The sequence below is a fragment of the Vipera ursinii genome, assembly GCF_947247035.1.
Source record: "Vipera ursinii genome assembly, chromosome: 4".
NCBI lineage: Eukaryota > Metazoa > Chordata > Lepidosauria > Squamata > Viperidae > Vipera > Vipera ursinii.
The window spans coordinates 9,059,547-9,077,099 of NC_139514.1; the positions used below are offsets into that span (position 1 = coordinate 9,059,547).

Below are 17,553 nucleotides of genomic sequence, written 5' to 3' on the forward strand. Positions count from 1 at the left end.
TAAATACCTGATCCTTCTGTCTATTCTACATGGAAGTTTGAGCTTTTGCTTAATAAGCTCTTATCTACTCCACTCATGAGCAGGAGTCTGTTAGTCTAGTAGGAAAACATCCAGGCACATTCCTGATTTTGTTAACTGTGGCTATAATTTATTAACCATCAAGGATAGTCTTTCCAGTATACTGCCAGCTGTTTTGATCTAAGAACCCCATCATCCAGAGTTCCCATCACCGCATTCAGAAGTTCATTATTGCAAAGGAATATGGTAGCTGGGCTCCATTAAATCTGGAAACACTGGATTGGGAAAGGCTGTTCTAGAGAGTCATTTTAACGGAACAATTTACCAGGAGAAGGGAGGATGGACTTCCACGAAAATGTGGGTCATGCTGAGCTAGCTTAGCAATTATGTAGGAGCAAAGAATATTGGTTTTTAAAAACAATTGATCTCAGACAAAGTATCTTTGCCTTAAGGCAGGGGTAGGCAACCTTGGCTCTTTTATGACTCGTGGACTTCAACTCCCAGAATTCCTTGAGCCAGCATGGCTCAGCTTGGAAACCTCTCCCTTTCCCCTCAGCACGGCTGGCTCAGGAATTCTGGGAGTTGAAGTCCACGAGTCATAAAAGAGCCAAGGTTGACTACCCCTGCCTTAAGGTGATGAGATATAGGACAAACAAGGCCCTTAACAAAGGATTTCTTGATAATTTTCATTGTATAGCACTACCCTACTGATACTTCAAAGAAAGACAGAACACACAAACGACAGCATAGAGTATACATACAACTCCGTATGTCCTTCTGCGTATATGTTTGTAAAACAGGCAGGATTATCGCTGTTGCAAAAGCTGTGAATTAATCAGTTATGAAATGTTAACATGTGTACTTGCAGATAAAAGAGCAAAGAGTAACATGAAAACAGTCACGTTGCATATTTTTGTTAAAAGTCATCAAACTAGCTACCTACCTGTCCTATGCCTATTTTACGTACATTTTTGTAAAAGTAAGTTTCAGAGTTGTTCTGTAGGACTTATTCTTTACTCTGAGAAAATTCTAGACTTAATCATATTTAAAACATTTTTGGAAACTGCAGAATGGAGAATGTACATAGACCTGTAAAGTGTAAGAACTCTGGGCCGGATGTACTTTCCATGTCCAGGCCGAAGCAAATTAGACCACGCAGCCTGAGATTTTGTGGAGTAGGGTTGAGGCTTGCTTCACACAGTGACCCCAAGGAATATTATTTGCAATAACGGGATAATCAGATAACTTCAATTTCTGTTACTGAGAATTTAATGAATTCCATCATGAGAAGTAACTTTGGTCACCCTAGAGAACGTGACCAGATTCCAGTAGTTCTGTGCTAAGTAGCCAGTAATTGGGGTTTCTAGAGTTGTTCTCCAGTGAGACAGAATCTGGGGATCCAATAATTTGGGGAAGGGGATAAGCAGTGTTTTATTCCATTTCTCTTACAATCCAATTTTGAAGATAATCAAGGCACCCTACTGAGTCTGAAGTCTTCTTTCTTCTTTTTTTTTTGTGTGAAGACCACAAAGAGGCAAAAGCACGGTTTTATTTTCTGGCCCTTTAAGCATTATATGAGGCATAGTGAAAACATCGGTATCTGTTTTGTTTATCTGACAATTCACACAACTATAAAATTGCTATTTTTCTCTTGAAAACAATGTGAAGTTACATAGGTGAAATTGGCACCTAGAACAGGGGTCGGCAACCTGAAACAGTGAAAGAGCCACTCGGAACCGGTTCCCTCACAAAAGGAAAAACTGGGAGCCGCAAAAACTGTGTGCGCATGTGTGTGCATGCGCGCATGCGCAGAACAGGGTTTGACTGAAGAGTGGAGCCTAAGGCGAGACAGGCACCCGCCCTGCCCCCTCCGCTCTCATTCGCTCACGTTTCCTTTGCAAAAGCTTCTCTCTTGCTCTCACCTTCACTCACACTTTGCTCGAAAATGCTTCTCTCTCGCTCTCATTCACTCAAAAGGCCAGCCGCGGCGCCTCCATTGACTTCTATGGGGAAGCTTGGCAATGAAGGGGACAGTCCCGTTGCCTGGAGGCGGTTCGGGTCTGGATGGGGAGGAACAGACTTCAACTCAACCCTGACAAGACTGAGTGGCTGTACATTCCGGCATCCCGGGACATTCAAAATGTTCCATCGCTTTCTATGGGGGGTGAGCTCTTACCCCCCGTGGATAGGGCTCGCAACTTGGGAGTCCTCCTAGATTCACGACTTACCCTGGAAGACCATATAGTGGCCGTGACTAGGGGGGCTTTCGCCCAGGTTCGCCTGGTGCACCAGTTGCGGCCCTATCTGGACTGGGATGCCCTGTGTACGGTCACTCATGCGCTCGTGACCTCTCGCCTAGACTATTGTAATGCTCTCTACATGGGGCTTCCCTTGAAGACCACTCGGAGGCTCCAACTGGTACAGAATGCGGCCGCGAGAGTTGTCTTGGGAGTTTCCCGGTACTCCCATGTTACACCTTTGCTCCGCGAGCTGCATTGGTTACCAGTTGTCTTCCGGGTGAGGTTCAAGGTCTTGGTTATGATCTTTAAGTCCTTACATGGCATGGGTCCGGGATACCTCGAGGACCACCTGCTGCCGGCGTCAACTCCCCTCCGCCCTGTGCGTGCCCACAGAGAGGGCCTCCTCAGGGTGCCTCCGGTCAGGGAATGTCGACTGGTGGCCCCCAGGGGGAGGGCCTTCTCTGTGGGTGCTCCAGCATTATGGAACCAACTGCCGATTGAGCTCCGGATGGCATCGGACCTTCGATCCTTCCGTCGCGGGTTGAAGACCCACTTGTTTGAGTTAGCTGGTCTGGCCTGATGGGGAATATGGGTTTTTAATTGGTTTTTATTATTCTATTATTGCTGTATTTTAATTGGGCATGGTTTAATTTTCTTTTAATTTTTGTATAGCTATTTATATATGCCCTGTGAACCGCCCTGAGTCCCTAGGGAGAAGGGCGGTATAGAAATCAAATAAATGAAATGAAATGAAATGAACTGAAACCGCTCCTGGTAGCCCGGCTACTGCTAACTTTTCCACTTGCTGCTTGGTTCCGATGAAACCGGAGAACCCCCGGATGGCACTGCTGGGGGTAGAGGAGGCTGCCCGGGTTCGGCCGTAGCGGAAGCCGCCGACAGTAGCGGTGGAGGCGGTGGCGAGAGAGATGCTGGAGGTCTGCCGCATCTCCGTCAGCCTCCGCCTCCCCCGCAGAAACAAATTCCCGGACCGGCCCCCATGGCAGCAGCGGGCCCCAAGGGCCGAGCAATCGCTCCGGCAGTGGCTGCTGCTGTTGGGGTGGCCTAGTGCGCTCTCTGAGAGATGCTGGAGGTGCTCCAGGCCCGGCGTGGTAGCCGTTGCGCTTGCCATCTTTGGCCTGAAGGAAGAGGAGGCGAAGACAGCAGTTCCGCCAGCCTCTGCCGCCCCCTTCCCTCCACTGCCTATCCCGAAGGAAGACGAGACGAAGGCAGCAGCTCCGCCAGCCTCTTCCCTCTGCTGCTTGCCCCGAAGTAAGAGGAGGCGAAGGCAGCAGCTCCGCCAGCCTCCGCCTTCCTCTTCTCTCCGCTGCCTGGCCCAACGAAGTGGAAGCGGGTGGCAGAGGCTGGCGGAGCTGCTGCCTTCGCCTCCCCTCCTCCGAACACACCACTGCCATCTCGCCTGACTCTCTCCCCACCCCACTCTTTCACAGCAGGGCCCTTCAGTCATTTTTCTGTCTGCTGCGCCTTCCTCAGGCTTCCCTCCTCCACTTTGAGGTCAGGAGAGAGTCGGGCGAGACGGCAGCAGTGTGTGCGGAGGAGGGGAGCCCAAGGAAGACGCAGCAGACGGAAAAAGGGCCCACTCACCTTTCCAGCAACCCTCCAGTCTCTTCTTCCTCTGCCGCCATGTGGAGTCCGAAGAAGAAAAGAGGTTTGTGGGCAGTCCCACAAACCAAAGAAGTTCAACCAATCAATTCAAACTTTGCGAGATTTTTTTTTTCCCCGTGAGAAGTTTGAATTGATTGGTCGAACTTTTTGACTCCCACTTCTTTTTTTCGGGACTGCACATGGCGGAGGAGGACTGGGAGCCGCAGGAGACGGCTGAAAGAGCTGCATGCGGCTCCGGAGCTGTGGGTTGTCGACCCGTGACCTAGAATGATCCAATAGGTAGATTAATATCTCTTCCAGTCTTCATAGCTCATGAATTTCTTTTACCTTTGATTCTAAGTCAGAGGTGTCAAACTCAATTTTATTGAGGGCCGCATCAGCATTGCGGTTGCCCTCAGGCGGCAGGGTGGGTGTGGCCTGGGTGGGTGTGGCCTACTGGGTGGGCGTGGCTAAAGTGTGTATGGCCTACTGGGTGGGCATGGCCAGCTCTACATCGTTCGCATCAAGGGTGCCTATGGGGGCCTGGGCAGGAGTGGGACAGATCTGAGGGTCTCTGGCAGAAGGAGGGTCTCTGGGCCAGGGCCAAGTCACTGGGGGCCGTTCCCTCACTGTTTCCAGGATGGCTTCGCGATCCGCATGAAACCACTTCGCGGGCCGGATCCGGCCCCCGGGCCTTGTGTTTGACATGTCTGTTCTAAGTCATATTTAATAAGCCAAATGTATTTTAAAAATAATGAAACCAGATATTTCTCCATTGGGGTTAATGGACAAACAGACCGAAAGATCATATGGAACTTTGTTTTTTATATGATAATAGCAATGAGCCTTCTTTATGAACAGAGATAGAAAGACTTGCAAATACCTACACTGGAAGAATGGATGGTGAAGAGAGAGCAAAATTGACTGTTTTGATTAAAGAAAAGACTTCCATCAATTATATTTCTACAGGGAAAAACACTTTTGGACTTTTTGGAGAAAAATGAAAGAAATGAAAATTTGATTTTGGGAGTAGATGATTAAACTTATGTGGGATTATAGAAATAACGTAGACTACCGTGAATTTCAGAGTAAGAGCTTGATGTTTTATCTATGTCTGTACCAAAGGAAGTTGGTAGACATTTCTATTCTCTCTTTTCTTTTGCACTTTTATCTTGCTTTTTCCCAACTTTTCCTTTTTTTCCTTTTTCCCCTCTTGCTCGTTTATTTTCTTGTTGTTTTTTTAAATTCAGTAAAGTTATATGTCCAAAAAAAAGCAGTGTAGTAATTTTGGCACACCATGTACAAGAAAATTAGGCCTCTCTTTAAAAGACAATCGTTTTATTATTTGACTTATGAGACCAGCTCTGTAAGTCTTTACTTGTTTAATTATACCACTGTGAACACTGGGAAAGAAACCTAATCTCAGCTAATGAAAGTAAAGTTTTGAAGTGGCTTTGAAAAGTCCTAATTGTTTGTGTGTTTCCTCTTGTCCCCCTTCAAGTGTCCTCTAGGTAGAATTAAGTATTTACATTGGGTCTGTTAACATTATAGTGGTACCTAATGCATTACTACACAGCAGGCAACATCCCTGTAAGTTCTGTGTTGACGTTTTATGATTTTTGCCGCAAAAATATTCCTCAGGCTATCTCCAGCGCTTTTTAATTCAAGAGCCAGTTTCGTCTAGTGTTAAGGCACCAAGCTAGAAACCAGGAGACTGTGAGTTTTAGTCCTGACTTAGCATAAAAGCCAGGTGGGTAATTTTGGGTTGATCGTCAGGAGACGGTGAGTTCTAGTCCCGCCTTAGCCATGAAAGCCAACTGGACAACCTTGAGCCAGTTATTCTCTCTCAGCCCAAATCATTGAACAGGTTTGCTCTTGTGGGTAAAATAGGAGGAGGAAGGAGTATGTTTGCTGTTTTGAGTTATTTATAAAAATAATAATGGTGGGGGTAGAAAAATCTTAAACCCTTTTCTGTTCCTGATGCAGCTCCTGTATTCTGGGTTTAATATTTTCAAGGCATTTGGCTATCTTCATACTTGCCACCTTTCACGGGCTCACAGGCTTCTCTTCCCAATCTGTGGCGCATAACTTTCATGCTATATAATGTAGATGAGGGACGCGGTGGCTCAGTGGGTTAGGACGCTGAGCTTGTTGATCAGAAGGTTGGCAGTTTGGCGGGTCGAATCCCGAGTGCCGCGTAGCAGAGTGAGCGCCTGTTACTCGTCCCAGCTTCTGCCAACCTAGCAGTTTGAAAGCACGTAAAAAATGCAAGTGGAAAAATAGGGACCACTCCGGTGGGAAGGTAACAGCGTTCTGTGCGCCTTTGGCGTCTAGTCATGCTGGCCACATGACCACGGAGACGTCCTTGGACAAGTGCTGGAGATGAGTACCGGCCCCTAGATTTGGAAACGACTAGCACGCAGGTACGGGGGAACCTTTACCTTTAATGTAGATGAGTTTGTTTAAATGCTAAAATTAATAAAGATGTGGATGTTTATGTTAAAAAACCATGTTGCCTATTTTGGAATTTTAACAGTGTAGAGTTTTGAATTTGGATATCCAAGTGATAGAGAAAAACACTTCATTAACTGATCAAATATTAGAATGTTTTTGGCACACAGCATATTTAGGAGATGGCAGTTCTTAGACCGGGGTAGGCAACCTTGGCTCTTTTATGAGTCATGGACTTCAACTCCCAGAATTCCTGAGACAGCTGACTCAGGAATTCTGGGAGTTGAAGTCCATGAGTCATAAAAGAGCCGAGGTTGCCTACCCCTGACTTAGACGGTCAGTTAGGTACTACGAAGTTAAGGTGGCTTTTGTAGATTTGACAGTTTCAATATCAGTTGCACTTTGGCAAAACTGTTATTGTATATTTTATGTTTGTGGTTGCCTGTGTCTTAAATTTGTTTTGGCATTTTTTCCCCTCACCCCCTTCCCCCCCATTTTAAACAAGTCTGAACCAGAATGTAATTCATTAAATTGCAGGTCCTGCCTTTGCACTACAGACTCCCCAAAGAAATTTCAATAAAGATAGTATAAGACATCAGCATTCCCACAGTGGGAATCTCAGTTTTAGTTTAAATAAAAATATTATTTTTTAATTAGTGCCTGATGACCTCTTGATGACCAGGAAATTAAACTTTTGTTTTAGTTTCTTATCTTTCCTCAGGAAGGGAGAGCAAATGTTCCAAAACACAAGCACAGTTTGTAATTTATTGAGACAGTTAACTGTGGTGTTTCCCACAATGTAACAGAATTGTACACAGCTCTTGGCTTTGTAACAGCTGAGGCTATTTGGTGCCTTGCAGCAACCATTACAGCTATGATGGAATGGGATGACTCTGGAGGTGAAAATATGATTATTGTGTTCTTGGCAAAAAAGCAAACCTCAGAATGGAAATATATATATAAAATTTAGTTTGCCTGAAATGCCGTTTCATGTTTTAGGTATTTGAATTTGTCACTCTTTGTGAGTTATCTTTGTAGAGGAACAAAGGATAGAAGCTTGCATGTTACTGAAAAATACGTGTGGGGAGCTTTCAGTCAATTTGTCTTTTTTTTAAAAAAAAAAAATGCTCCCACTCACTGCTTGGAAGATGGTCGAAAGCCTTTGACCATTGAAGCAGTTTTCATGAAGGTCCTGGGAATTTTAAATGATTGTTCATATACCAAAGATGTAGGGAGTTTATTATTATTTATTATTTATTAATTTTTTATACCACCCTTCTCCAGAAGGACTCAGGGCGGTGTACAGGGCAATAAATATCAAAATGTAAATGCAAAAGTTAAAAAAGAGTTAAAAAGAATTAAATAATTATGCCCAATATAATACAATAATAAAAGTGTGTTAAAACTAAATCCAACCCCAAACCCATCAGACCAGGCCAGATTGTTCAAATAAATTTTTAAATCGCGTCGGAAGGAGCGAAGGTCGGGGGCCATCCGGAGCTCAACCGGCAAGCGGTTCCACAGGTCTGGCATGCCCACAGAGAACGCCCTCCCCCTGGGGGCCACCAATCGACATTCTTTGATCGGAGGCACCCTGAGGAGGCCCTCTCTGTGGGAGCGCACTGGACGGAGGGAGGTTGATGCCGGCAGCAGGTGCTGCCGTAGGTAATCTGGACCCATGCCATGTAGGGCTTTGTAGGTCATAACCAGCACCTTGAATCTCACCCGGAGGGCAACTGGCAGCCAATGCAGCTCGCAGAGCAGAGGTGTAACATGGGAGTATCGGGAGACCCCCAACACAACTCGGGCGGCTGCATTCTGCACCAGTTGAAGCCTCCGGGTGGTCCTCAAGGGCAGCCCCGTGTAGAGAGCGTTGCAGTAGTCCAAACAAGAGGTCACGAGCACATGAGTGACTGTACGCAAGGCATCCCGGTCTAGATAGGGCCGCAACTGGCGCACCAGGCGAACCTGGGCGAAGGCCCCCCCTAGTCACAGCTCCTATATGATCTTCTAAGGAGAGCTGTGAATCTAGAAGGACCCCCAAGTTGTGAGCCCTATCTATGGGGGGTAATAGCTCACCCCCCATAGAAAGAGGTGGAATATTATGAATTCCTGAGATGCCGGCACGTACAGCCACTCAGTCTTGTCAGGGTTGAGTCGAAGCCTGTTCCTCCCCATCCAGACCCGAACCGCCTCCAGGCAATGGGACATCACATCGAGGGCATCACTGGGGTGGTTTGGGGTTGAAATAAAAAGCTGGGTATCATCAGCGTACTGATGATAACCAACTCCAAAACCACGAATGATCTCACCCAGAGGCTTCATGTAGATGTTGAACAGGAGAGGCGAGAGGACCGATCCCTGAGGAACTCCACAAACAAGGGGCCTCAAGGTCGACCTCTGCCCTCCTGCCAACACCGACTGCGAACGCCCCAGAAGGTAGGAGGAGAACCACTGAAGAACTGTGCCTCCCACTCCCAACCCCCTGAGGCGCCGCAGCAGGATACCACGGTCGATGGTATCGAAAGCTGCTGAGAGGTCTAATAGGACTAGGACAGAGGAACAGCCCCTGTCCCGAGCCCGCCAGAGATCATTCACCAGCGCAACCAATGCTGTCTCTGTGCTGTACCCGGGCCTGAAGCCCGATTGATACGGGTCTAGATAATCAGCTTCCTCCAGGAACAGAGCCAGGAGGGGCACAAGTCCAACAAACACATGGTGGAGCTCAGCTTCCCCATGATCCTGTCCACATCTTCAGGAGTCACAAGATCAAACTCCTCCCAGATAATATCGACAAGACTGCCCTTGTCCTCATCGTTTCTTTTTTCATCTTCAGAATATTTGGATTTTTCAGTGTTGTTACAAAGAGAGAAAGAAGAAAGTCAATTGTTTTCACAGATCAGGCCTAGTATTGCCTATTTGGTTTGTAACCTCCCTCAAATACCCTTTCATCAGATTTGTATACTTTCACTTAAATAAGGACACATCTATTGGGATGTATTTAGGTGAAAAGTCTTGGCATATTTCCAGTCCTGCGTTGCAAGTTGCATCATAGCAATTCTTTCCCTCCCCATAAAGCAATATCAGGTCAAATGTTTTGTGCTCCAAGAACCAGTAAAGACACAAAAGGACTAAAGACTAATTTAATTTAATTAATTCAAGTCTAAAATGTAATTAAGTCTCAATTAAAACCACAATGGGGAGGAACTGTGCAGTGTGGCCAATTCCTGGACAAAAATAACAAATCCCGATAACATAAATTTGCATTAAAATGAGGCAAACCTGTAGTTTATTAAGAAAGAGGACTTTGATAGAAATAGCAGCATGATTATGCAATGCTTATTGAGGAATGCAGGGGTAGGCAACCTTGGCTCTTTTATGACTCGTGGACTTCAACTCCCAGAATTCTTGAGCCAGCCATGCTCAGGAATTCTGGGAGTTGAAGTCCACGAGTCATAAAAGAGCCAAGGTTGCCTATCCCTGAACTAAGGCATGCAACCTTGATGCCAGCATCAGAAAGAAAAAGGATAAACAGAGAAAATGGTAACAAAATCAGACTGTCAATTTCCTACATTGCTAATTATATGATATCAATTAGGGCAAGATAAATTATAAATAATAATATGTACCATAGCTATATAATCACATACTTGCTAGGTATCAAATGTATTACGGTTAACAGAGGAAACCATGAGCAACAGATATACAGCTGATGTGAGATCGAATTTGGTTCGGTCACCGGGACCAGAGATGTACTCTTCAGAGCTTTCCGACTCACCCTGGAATAGGGGCTTTGGGCTGTTCTGTTAGTCGTGTTTATGTGGTGCCTTCCTATTGGCTGATTGGTGTGTCGATGGCTGGCAGATCGGCTGTTGTTTCCTTGTGCTGCCAAGTCCTCGGCTCCTAAGGTATTTGACAAGCTGGTGGTAAATCAGCACTTCTGTTGATTGACAAGGGGCTCATTTCCCAGGCTTCCATCATTTCCCTGGCTATCTTTGTACCTGCATGGCCAACAATCTTAGTTGCTGCGAAATTAAATGTGCGTTCTTGTTCATAATAGTGTGAGGCTTCCAATGTGTTTGGGTCACCTTGTCTGAGCGCACGCTTGTGTTCTTAACAATCTGGTGGTTAGCTTTGTCCCCATTTGTTCTACATAGGCACAGGGGATCTGGTAGATTACATTGGAAGTATCTCCCACCTCCAAATGATCTTTTTCAATGCATAATTTGCCCTCGTATGGTAGCCTCATTCATGAGATATACATCTGTCAGTTAGAGGTTCTGTAAATGTTACCCAAAGGAAAGTTTGGTTTGTGCAAAATAATGGGCACACTAAGAATATCAGACAGATCAAGTTCATCTTTAAATGAAAATTGATGTACAATGCTAATAGGACTCTAATAGATCTATTTATACAGATATGTAACAATGCAATCTTGTCAAGTTTTTCTAACATATTTCAAATACAATACTTTGTCCTATAACCTTTTTCAGTATTAACAGAGAGTAATTATTTTGCTTCATTGCTAAGATGAAAATAAGTCTTAAATAAGACTTAAATAAGTCTTGTGGTATTCTACTATAATGCATAGCCAACGTTGCACGAAGTTGCTTTAGCTGTTTGAAATTGTTTCTTGGGTTTACTGGTTGGGAATCTGTAAACTATATCTTGTGATAGATACTTGTTTTCACTGTAAGTTATTTCACTACAGCCTCACTACAAGGGTTCTCTTTAGATTGAAATTTCCCTACCTCGTCTGCATTTTTAGTCCTCTTATTTTGAAGCTTAGCTATTCTTGTTGGTTTTATGTGAACTTTTGCACCGGGGTCTCTCTGTCAGACTTCAGTTGAAAGAAGGAAATAGTTGGGTGTGAGTGATTAAGCATAATCTAAACATCAACTATAATGCTTTGTTATTTCAGACTTCCCTCCCACCAACCCCATCGTAATTCCAGATATGGAATTGTGGGCCAATCACTTAGGCAGCTGTCCAGAGAATAAATTGGCGATTTCTTGATTTGATTATGGGTTTGAGGTCACCGTAATTTTTTGCTGTTTGATTTAATTGTGCAGGTTAACTTGTATATTTAACTTTTAAAATGGTGGCGTTTGTAGATTAGATTCTATCTTCTGAAGCAGCCCTGTTGCAAACAGTTTTGTGCAATTAAAGTTCGTTAAAAAAACAGACATATAAACTGCCTCCTGTTGGAGCCAATTTATACAAAGATTTGTCCTTGTAATATGTGTATTGTGAACTGTTTTTCTTTAGCAGAAATACAGTATGGGACAAATTACTGCAGAAGTATAATACACAGTGGCATGGGTATTCACAGAACCAGAAGGAGAAAAATTGTAGTACAGGATTTGTAGGCGCCTTACTTCTTGGTGGGGGTGCGAAGACTCAGTGGATAAAAATGCTGATCTTATCAGCTGGACAGTTGGCAGCCTGGGTTCGAGACCCTAGTGCCGTTCAATGAGGTGAACTCCCATTACTTGCCCCAGATCTTGCCCACCTAGCAGTTTAAAAGCAGCAAATGTGAGTAGCTGAATAGATACCATTTTGCTGGGAACGTAACAGCATTCCATGCATCTTGGCATACAGTCATACTGGCCACATAGCCATGGAAATGTCTTCTGACGATGTTGGCTCCCTCGGCGGAGATGAGCACCATGCCCTAGAGTTGGACACGACTGGACAGGGAAACCTTTATCTTTACCTTAATTGCTAGTTCAATATATTTGCCCCTTTTCTTTTATCAACTGTAAAGGTTTACAGAATTGCATTACTGTAAAGGAGCCGTGGTGGCACGGTGGTTAGAATGCAGTATTGCAGGCTTTTGTTGTTGTTAGTTGCGAAGTTGTGTCTGACCCATCGCGACCCCATGGACAACGTTTCTCCAGGCCTTTCTGTCCTCTACCATCTTCTGGAGTCCATTTAAGCTCACGCCTACTGCTTCAGTGACTCCATCCAGCCACCTCATTCTCTGTCGTCCCCTTCTTCTCTTGCCCTCCACCTTTCCCAGCATGAGGCTCTTCTCCAGTGAGTCCTTCCTTCTCATTAGGTGGCCAAAGTATTTGAGTTTCCGCTTCAGGATCTGGCCTTCTAAAGAGCAGTCGGGGTTGATCTCCTCTAGGACTGACCGGTTTGATCGCCTTGCAGTCCAAGGGACTCGCAGGAGTCTTCTCCAGCACCATAGTTCAAAGGCCTCAATTCTTTGGCGCTTAGCCTTTCTTATGGTCCAACTTTCACAGCCATATTGCAGGCTTAGTTCTGCCAATTGTCAGCAGTTCGATTCTCACCGGCTCAAAGTTAACTCAGCCTTCCCTCCCTCCGAGGTTGGTAAAATGAGAACCCAGATTGTTGGGGGAAAATATGCTGACTCTGTAAACTGCCTAGAGAGGGCTGCACAGCACTGTGAAGCGGCATATAAGTCTAAAGTGCTATTGCTATTACTGTATTCTGCAACACACGAGTCACGTTTTGTGAGAGTGCATCCGTCTTAAGAACGTATTGGATATAGTTGGCAATACACTTTTAATAAATTGGACAACTTTGAAAGGGCATCAATGTAAAAGATCGTCAGATAGGAACAAAAGAATCTGCCTTATCTTAAATGAGATTGTCGGTTCTATACTTGTGTGTTTTGTCTACGCAGGCGGGCAGCAGCTTTTCAGATTCCCAATGGAAATTTTCCCAGCCCTGTCCAGATTAAACTAAGAACATTCTGTATGTGAAAACAGATAAATGATTGCCCAATCTCTTCTTGAAAACCTCTAATGATGGAGCACCCACTGTTGGAGGCAAGAACAGTTTCTTTACTGTCAGACTAAATGCCAGACTAAAGCAATTATTTGCATAATTATAGATACACTCTGTGAATTGCTAGGGAAGATCTGTCTTTGCCCTCTTTTGCCCAGCAGATATTCCAGCTCTGTGTCTCTTTGTCTTTTCCTCCTGTGACTCCAGACTACATTCCACCACAAATTCTTAGGCTTTGGGTTCTTAGCTTGCATTGACCCTAAATACTAGTATTTGCTAGGCATTCTTTAAGAAAGAATTGACAAGAACAATACAGCAAGTTTGATCACATCAACCGGCAGTTTTATTGTACATGGTAATAATACCACTGAAGGAACAGGATGGTATTTTTTTTATTGCTATGGCCATAATTTCCTTTTATATCTGACGGAATTCTTGAATGCATTGTGTTTGATATGAGAATTGAGTTTTGAATGTCTTAATAATTACTCTGTCTTTTTTGTTTTGGTTTACAGGAGGGGATTGCTTACAATTTATATGGCCAATTTGGTAAGTAATGCTATTATAATGCAGTATACATAAGCATGAAAGCTATGTATAAATATATAGACTGAATTCTGCTTTCAATTCCATGAGATGTAGTCCCTTCATTGGCTTAAGTGATATCTAGAGCCCAGATCCACCTTTCTTTTGGGGCTGAAAAAGACAAATAAGGTTTCTGGGCTGAAGAGTATTATCAGGTCGTATTACTCAGTCCTCTTATCTAATGCGGCTTTCTTGCAGCAGTGGGTTATTTATTGAAGTTGTTGATAATAAATTTTGCTTGGAGAAAAAGTATATAATGTGACTTGCATTACATGTCAATAATAAAAAACAGCAAAACTACCAGAGAACATCTCTTATAATTTATGAAGATTGCTCTCTACATAGAGCTGCCCTTGAGGACCACTCGGAGGCTTCAGCTGGTGCAGAATGCAGCTGCGCAAGTAGTAATGGGAGTTTCCCGATACTCTCATGTAACACCTCTTTTCCGCGAGCTGCATTGGCTTCCAATTCTCCTCCTGGTGAGATTCAAGGTGCTGGTGATGGCCTATAAAGCCCTAAATGGCATGGGTCCGGATTATTGCCCTGTACACCGCCCTGAGTCCTTCGGGAGAAGGGCGTTATAAAAATTTAATAAATATAAATATAAAATATATACCTTAGGGAGCACCTGCTGCCAGCATCAGCTTCCCATCGTCCTGTGCGTGCCCACAGGGAGGGCCTCCTTAGGGTTCCGCCGGTTAGAGATTGCCGGTGGGTGATTCCCAGGGGGAGGGCGTTCTCTGTGGGTGCAGCTGCCCTTTGGAACGAACTGCCGATGGAACTTCGGACTGCCCCTGACCTTTGCTTGTTTCGCTGGGACTTAAAAACCTGGTTGTTTGAATTGTATGGCCTGGACTGAGGGATTTTAAATTAAATTAATTTTAAATTTCAATTTTAACATTATCTTAATTTTGTGGGCTTGTATTAATTTAATTCTATTTTATTCTCTCTTTTTGTATTGTTTTTAACTTGCCCTGTGAACCGCCTTGAGTCCTTCGGGAATAGGGCGGTATATAAATTCAATAAACAAATAAATAAATAAATAAATAAATAAATTTATTACTTGTTACTTGTGTGTACATTTAGAGCTCATGCATCTGAGACAAATTCCTAGTGTATCCAATCATACTTGGCCAATAAAGAATTTCTATTCTATTCTATTCTATTCTATTCTATTCTATTCTATTCTATTCTATTCTATTCTATTCTATTCTATTCTATTCTATTCTATTCTATTCTATTCTATTCTATTCTACTATTCTATTCTATTCTATTCTATTCTATTGTTACTGTAGGTGTTCAGCAAGGTGTAAAGATCCTATATTTTCTGGATCATGTCTGAAACATTTGACTATGGCCAAGGTTTAGAAGTATAGTATCTTCTTTTATTGTAGAGTTTCTGGGAGATTATCAAGTGTTCATAGCTACTACATACCAAGGCCCTGAATTTGAAATGTACACCCTGCCATTGTATTTAGGGAGATCTTGCCAATTCTGGAAATGACTGCTTTTACAAAAAGATTTATATTTCTACACGTGTCAAAGTCTGCATTTGGGAACCTGTGACGCTCCAGATGTTGCAAATTGATGATTCCTAGTATCTTGTCTTTCATTGTTTTGGTGGTTGATACCACTGAGAGTTACCTGGGCCAGCACAGATTCCTCATTCTTGAGGTAGGGAGATGCCTTTTGATCTTCAGTTTTAGTGAAACATCCAATGATCTCACTAGGAGCCTGTACAAAAAGATATACGTAAAATAATACTAGCTCTAACGTAGCGAGGAACGTGGACTGTAGAATCTGAACCAGTTGCAATCAATGAATCAACATTTCTGTAATACCAAGGACCTGAAAATGATCGTAGCTGGTACCGGAGGCTGGACAAACTGTTCACAAGTCTTTCCAAATCTATTTTGGATGGCACATGTTGACGGCAAGACATTTTTAAGATGGTCAGAAAAGGGATGTATTGGTAACATATATGTGTCTAAGACGACCCTTCTAAAGATATATTGAGATCAAAGAGAACCCCAGATTCCAGCTAGAGGAGAAAATGATACGTGATCACAGCAGTTATTTTTATCTAATAAGGTAGGAAAAAATGGGCCTAAGATCACTCTTGAAAGTAAAAGACATAGAAGGTAAAAAGCTGGCCAAAAATTGAGGAAGTGCATCAAAGAAGATCCCAAATATTTAAGCCCAAGAAAAAAATATATCAGTGGGTGGGAAAGAACAGGACTGAAAGTGTTGTGTGTGAGTAGTGTTATTCAGTGGAATAATTTGAGATTATGCACATTTCTTTATTAATCTTTGTTCTACTTCCTTGCTTGAAACTTTTAAAACAGTTAATAAAACACATAGAATAATACTTAGCTTCTATAAAACAATGAACTGGGAATAAAGCTAACAGAATGTCTGAAACAAAAACCCGTATCCCTGTTGGGTATTAATGGGTTTAGCCTGGTTTGGAATTTTTGGGAGATAGTTCTTTCAGAAAAAAGTAAAATGTGGTCATTATCTTTTTTATTATAATAATAAAGTGCTCGCCAAGCAAGGGAGCTTTTAAACAAATTTGTTTCTGCTGCCTCTGCTTTTATTATTTATACAAAGCATGTTTTTCTCTCTTTAGTTTTTAAAAAATCCGTAACTTTAGAATGTTTTGATTTGCCTTGAAAAAACTTCATTTTGAGTATTCTCTCCATTTCTGGGCCTGGCTGGTAGGCGCGTTCTCCAGGCTGGGATACGGTGCTGGTGGATTTCAACCTGTTTTCATTTAGCTTGGTAGTTGATGGCTACCGTGACCATGATCCGAATTATTGGCCCAACACATGGTGGGGGTTTTTTTATTTCACTTGAGCATATTGGTTTTACAATTTAGGCACTCCAACTCTCAACCTATTCTGGCTCCTCCAAGTAGTATAAGGGAGGTCAGTATAAGGGTGGAACAACAGCTGATGACCTTCATTTACTGGTCTACTATTGAAAGCATCCTCTCACACTGTATTGTGGTGTGGTATGCTGGCTTGACAGCCGTGGATAGAAAAGATACTACAGAGGGTGGTGAGCACAGCACAAAACATCGTGGGCTGTCCCCTGATACCACTTGATGACATCACCAGGGCCCGCTGCCTTGGAAGAGTGAGGAAAATTCTCAGGGCCACTCACACCCTGGATGGTATCTGTTTACTCTCCTACCATCAGGTAGGAGATACAGAAGTATACCCAGCCGTACCAACAGGCTGAAGAACAGCTTCTATCCATGGGCTGTCAGGCTCCTGAACGTGAAATAACTCCATGTATAATAGACTTGCAGGACCGGCACCTTGTGCAATTAGCTCCCATGGTGTAACAAGATGGTGGGTTTGTTGTCACTGTGAGCTGTGGGGGGGCACGAAGGGAGGCTCAGCCAATCTCATTGTAAACATGTTGTACTCTGATAATAAAGGCTGATTGATTGTTGATCCTTCAGCCGTATCCTCCTTCAATGTTATTCCTTGCTCAATAGTCTCCTTCCTCTATCTTTTAATTTGATTTTGTTCTTGTGTATCTTCTTGTGTTTGTTTTTGCCATAGAGCTGCGTTTTGTTCTTAGATCTGAATCAACAAGCTTGGGGCATATGTCTGTTCAGAGGATGTTGAGGATCATTCTCTTGCTTAGTTCTCCTAGTGTCTGCTGCTAGTTCTCTCCTGATCTTAATTGGGCAATGTCAGCAAGAGGATATATTTTCTTAATTGGTGTCCGTTTGAGACAACCTGTCACTAAGCGTACTGCTTCATTGAGGGTGATATCGTCTTGTTTTGCCTGTGCAGATGCATCCCATGCTGGAGCAGTAAACTCTTTTGCAGAGACCCTCAAGGCCAAATTTTTTTTGGGGGGGTATATATTAGGTTGAAACTTA

At 43.5% G+C, this 17,553-nt stretch overlaps 1 protein-coding gene across 1 annotated transcript in view; it reads left to right on the top strand.

Annotated features, from left to right (window-relative positions):
* The window catches only part of TMEM135 (transmembrane protein 135), a 167,181-nt gene that overhangs the window by 21,012 nt on the left and 128,616 nt on the right, over positions 1-17,553 (top strand). The window contains exon 4 of the mRNA XM_083362146.1: positions 13,586-13,619. Within this exon, the coding sequence (XP_083218272.1) occupies positions 13,586-13,619 (34 nt within the window). The remainder of the gene's footprint in view (positions 1-13,585; positions 13,620-17,553) is intronic.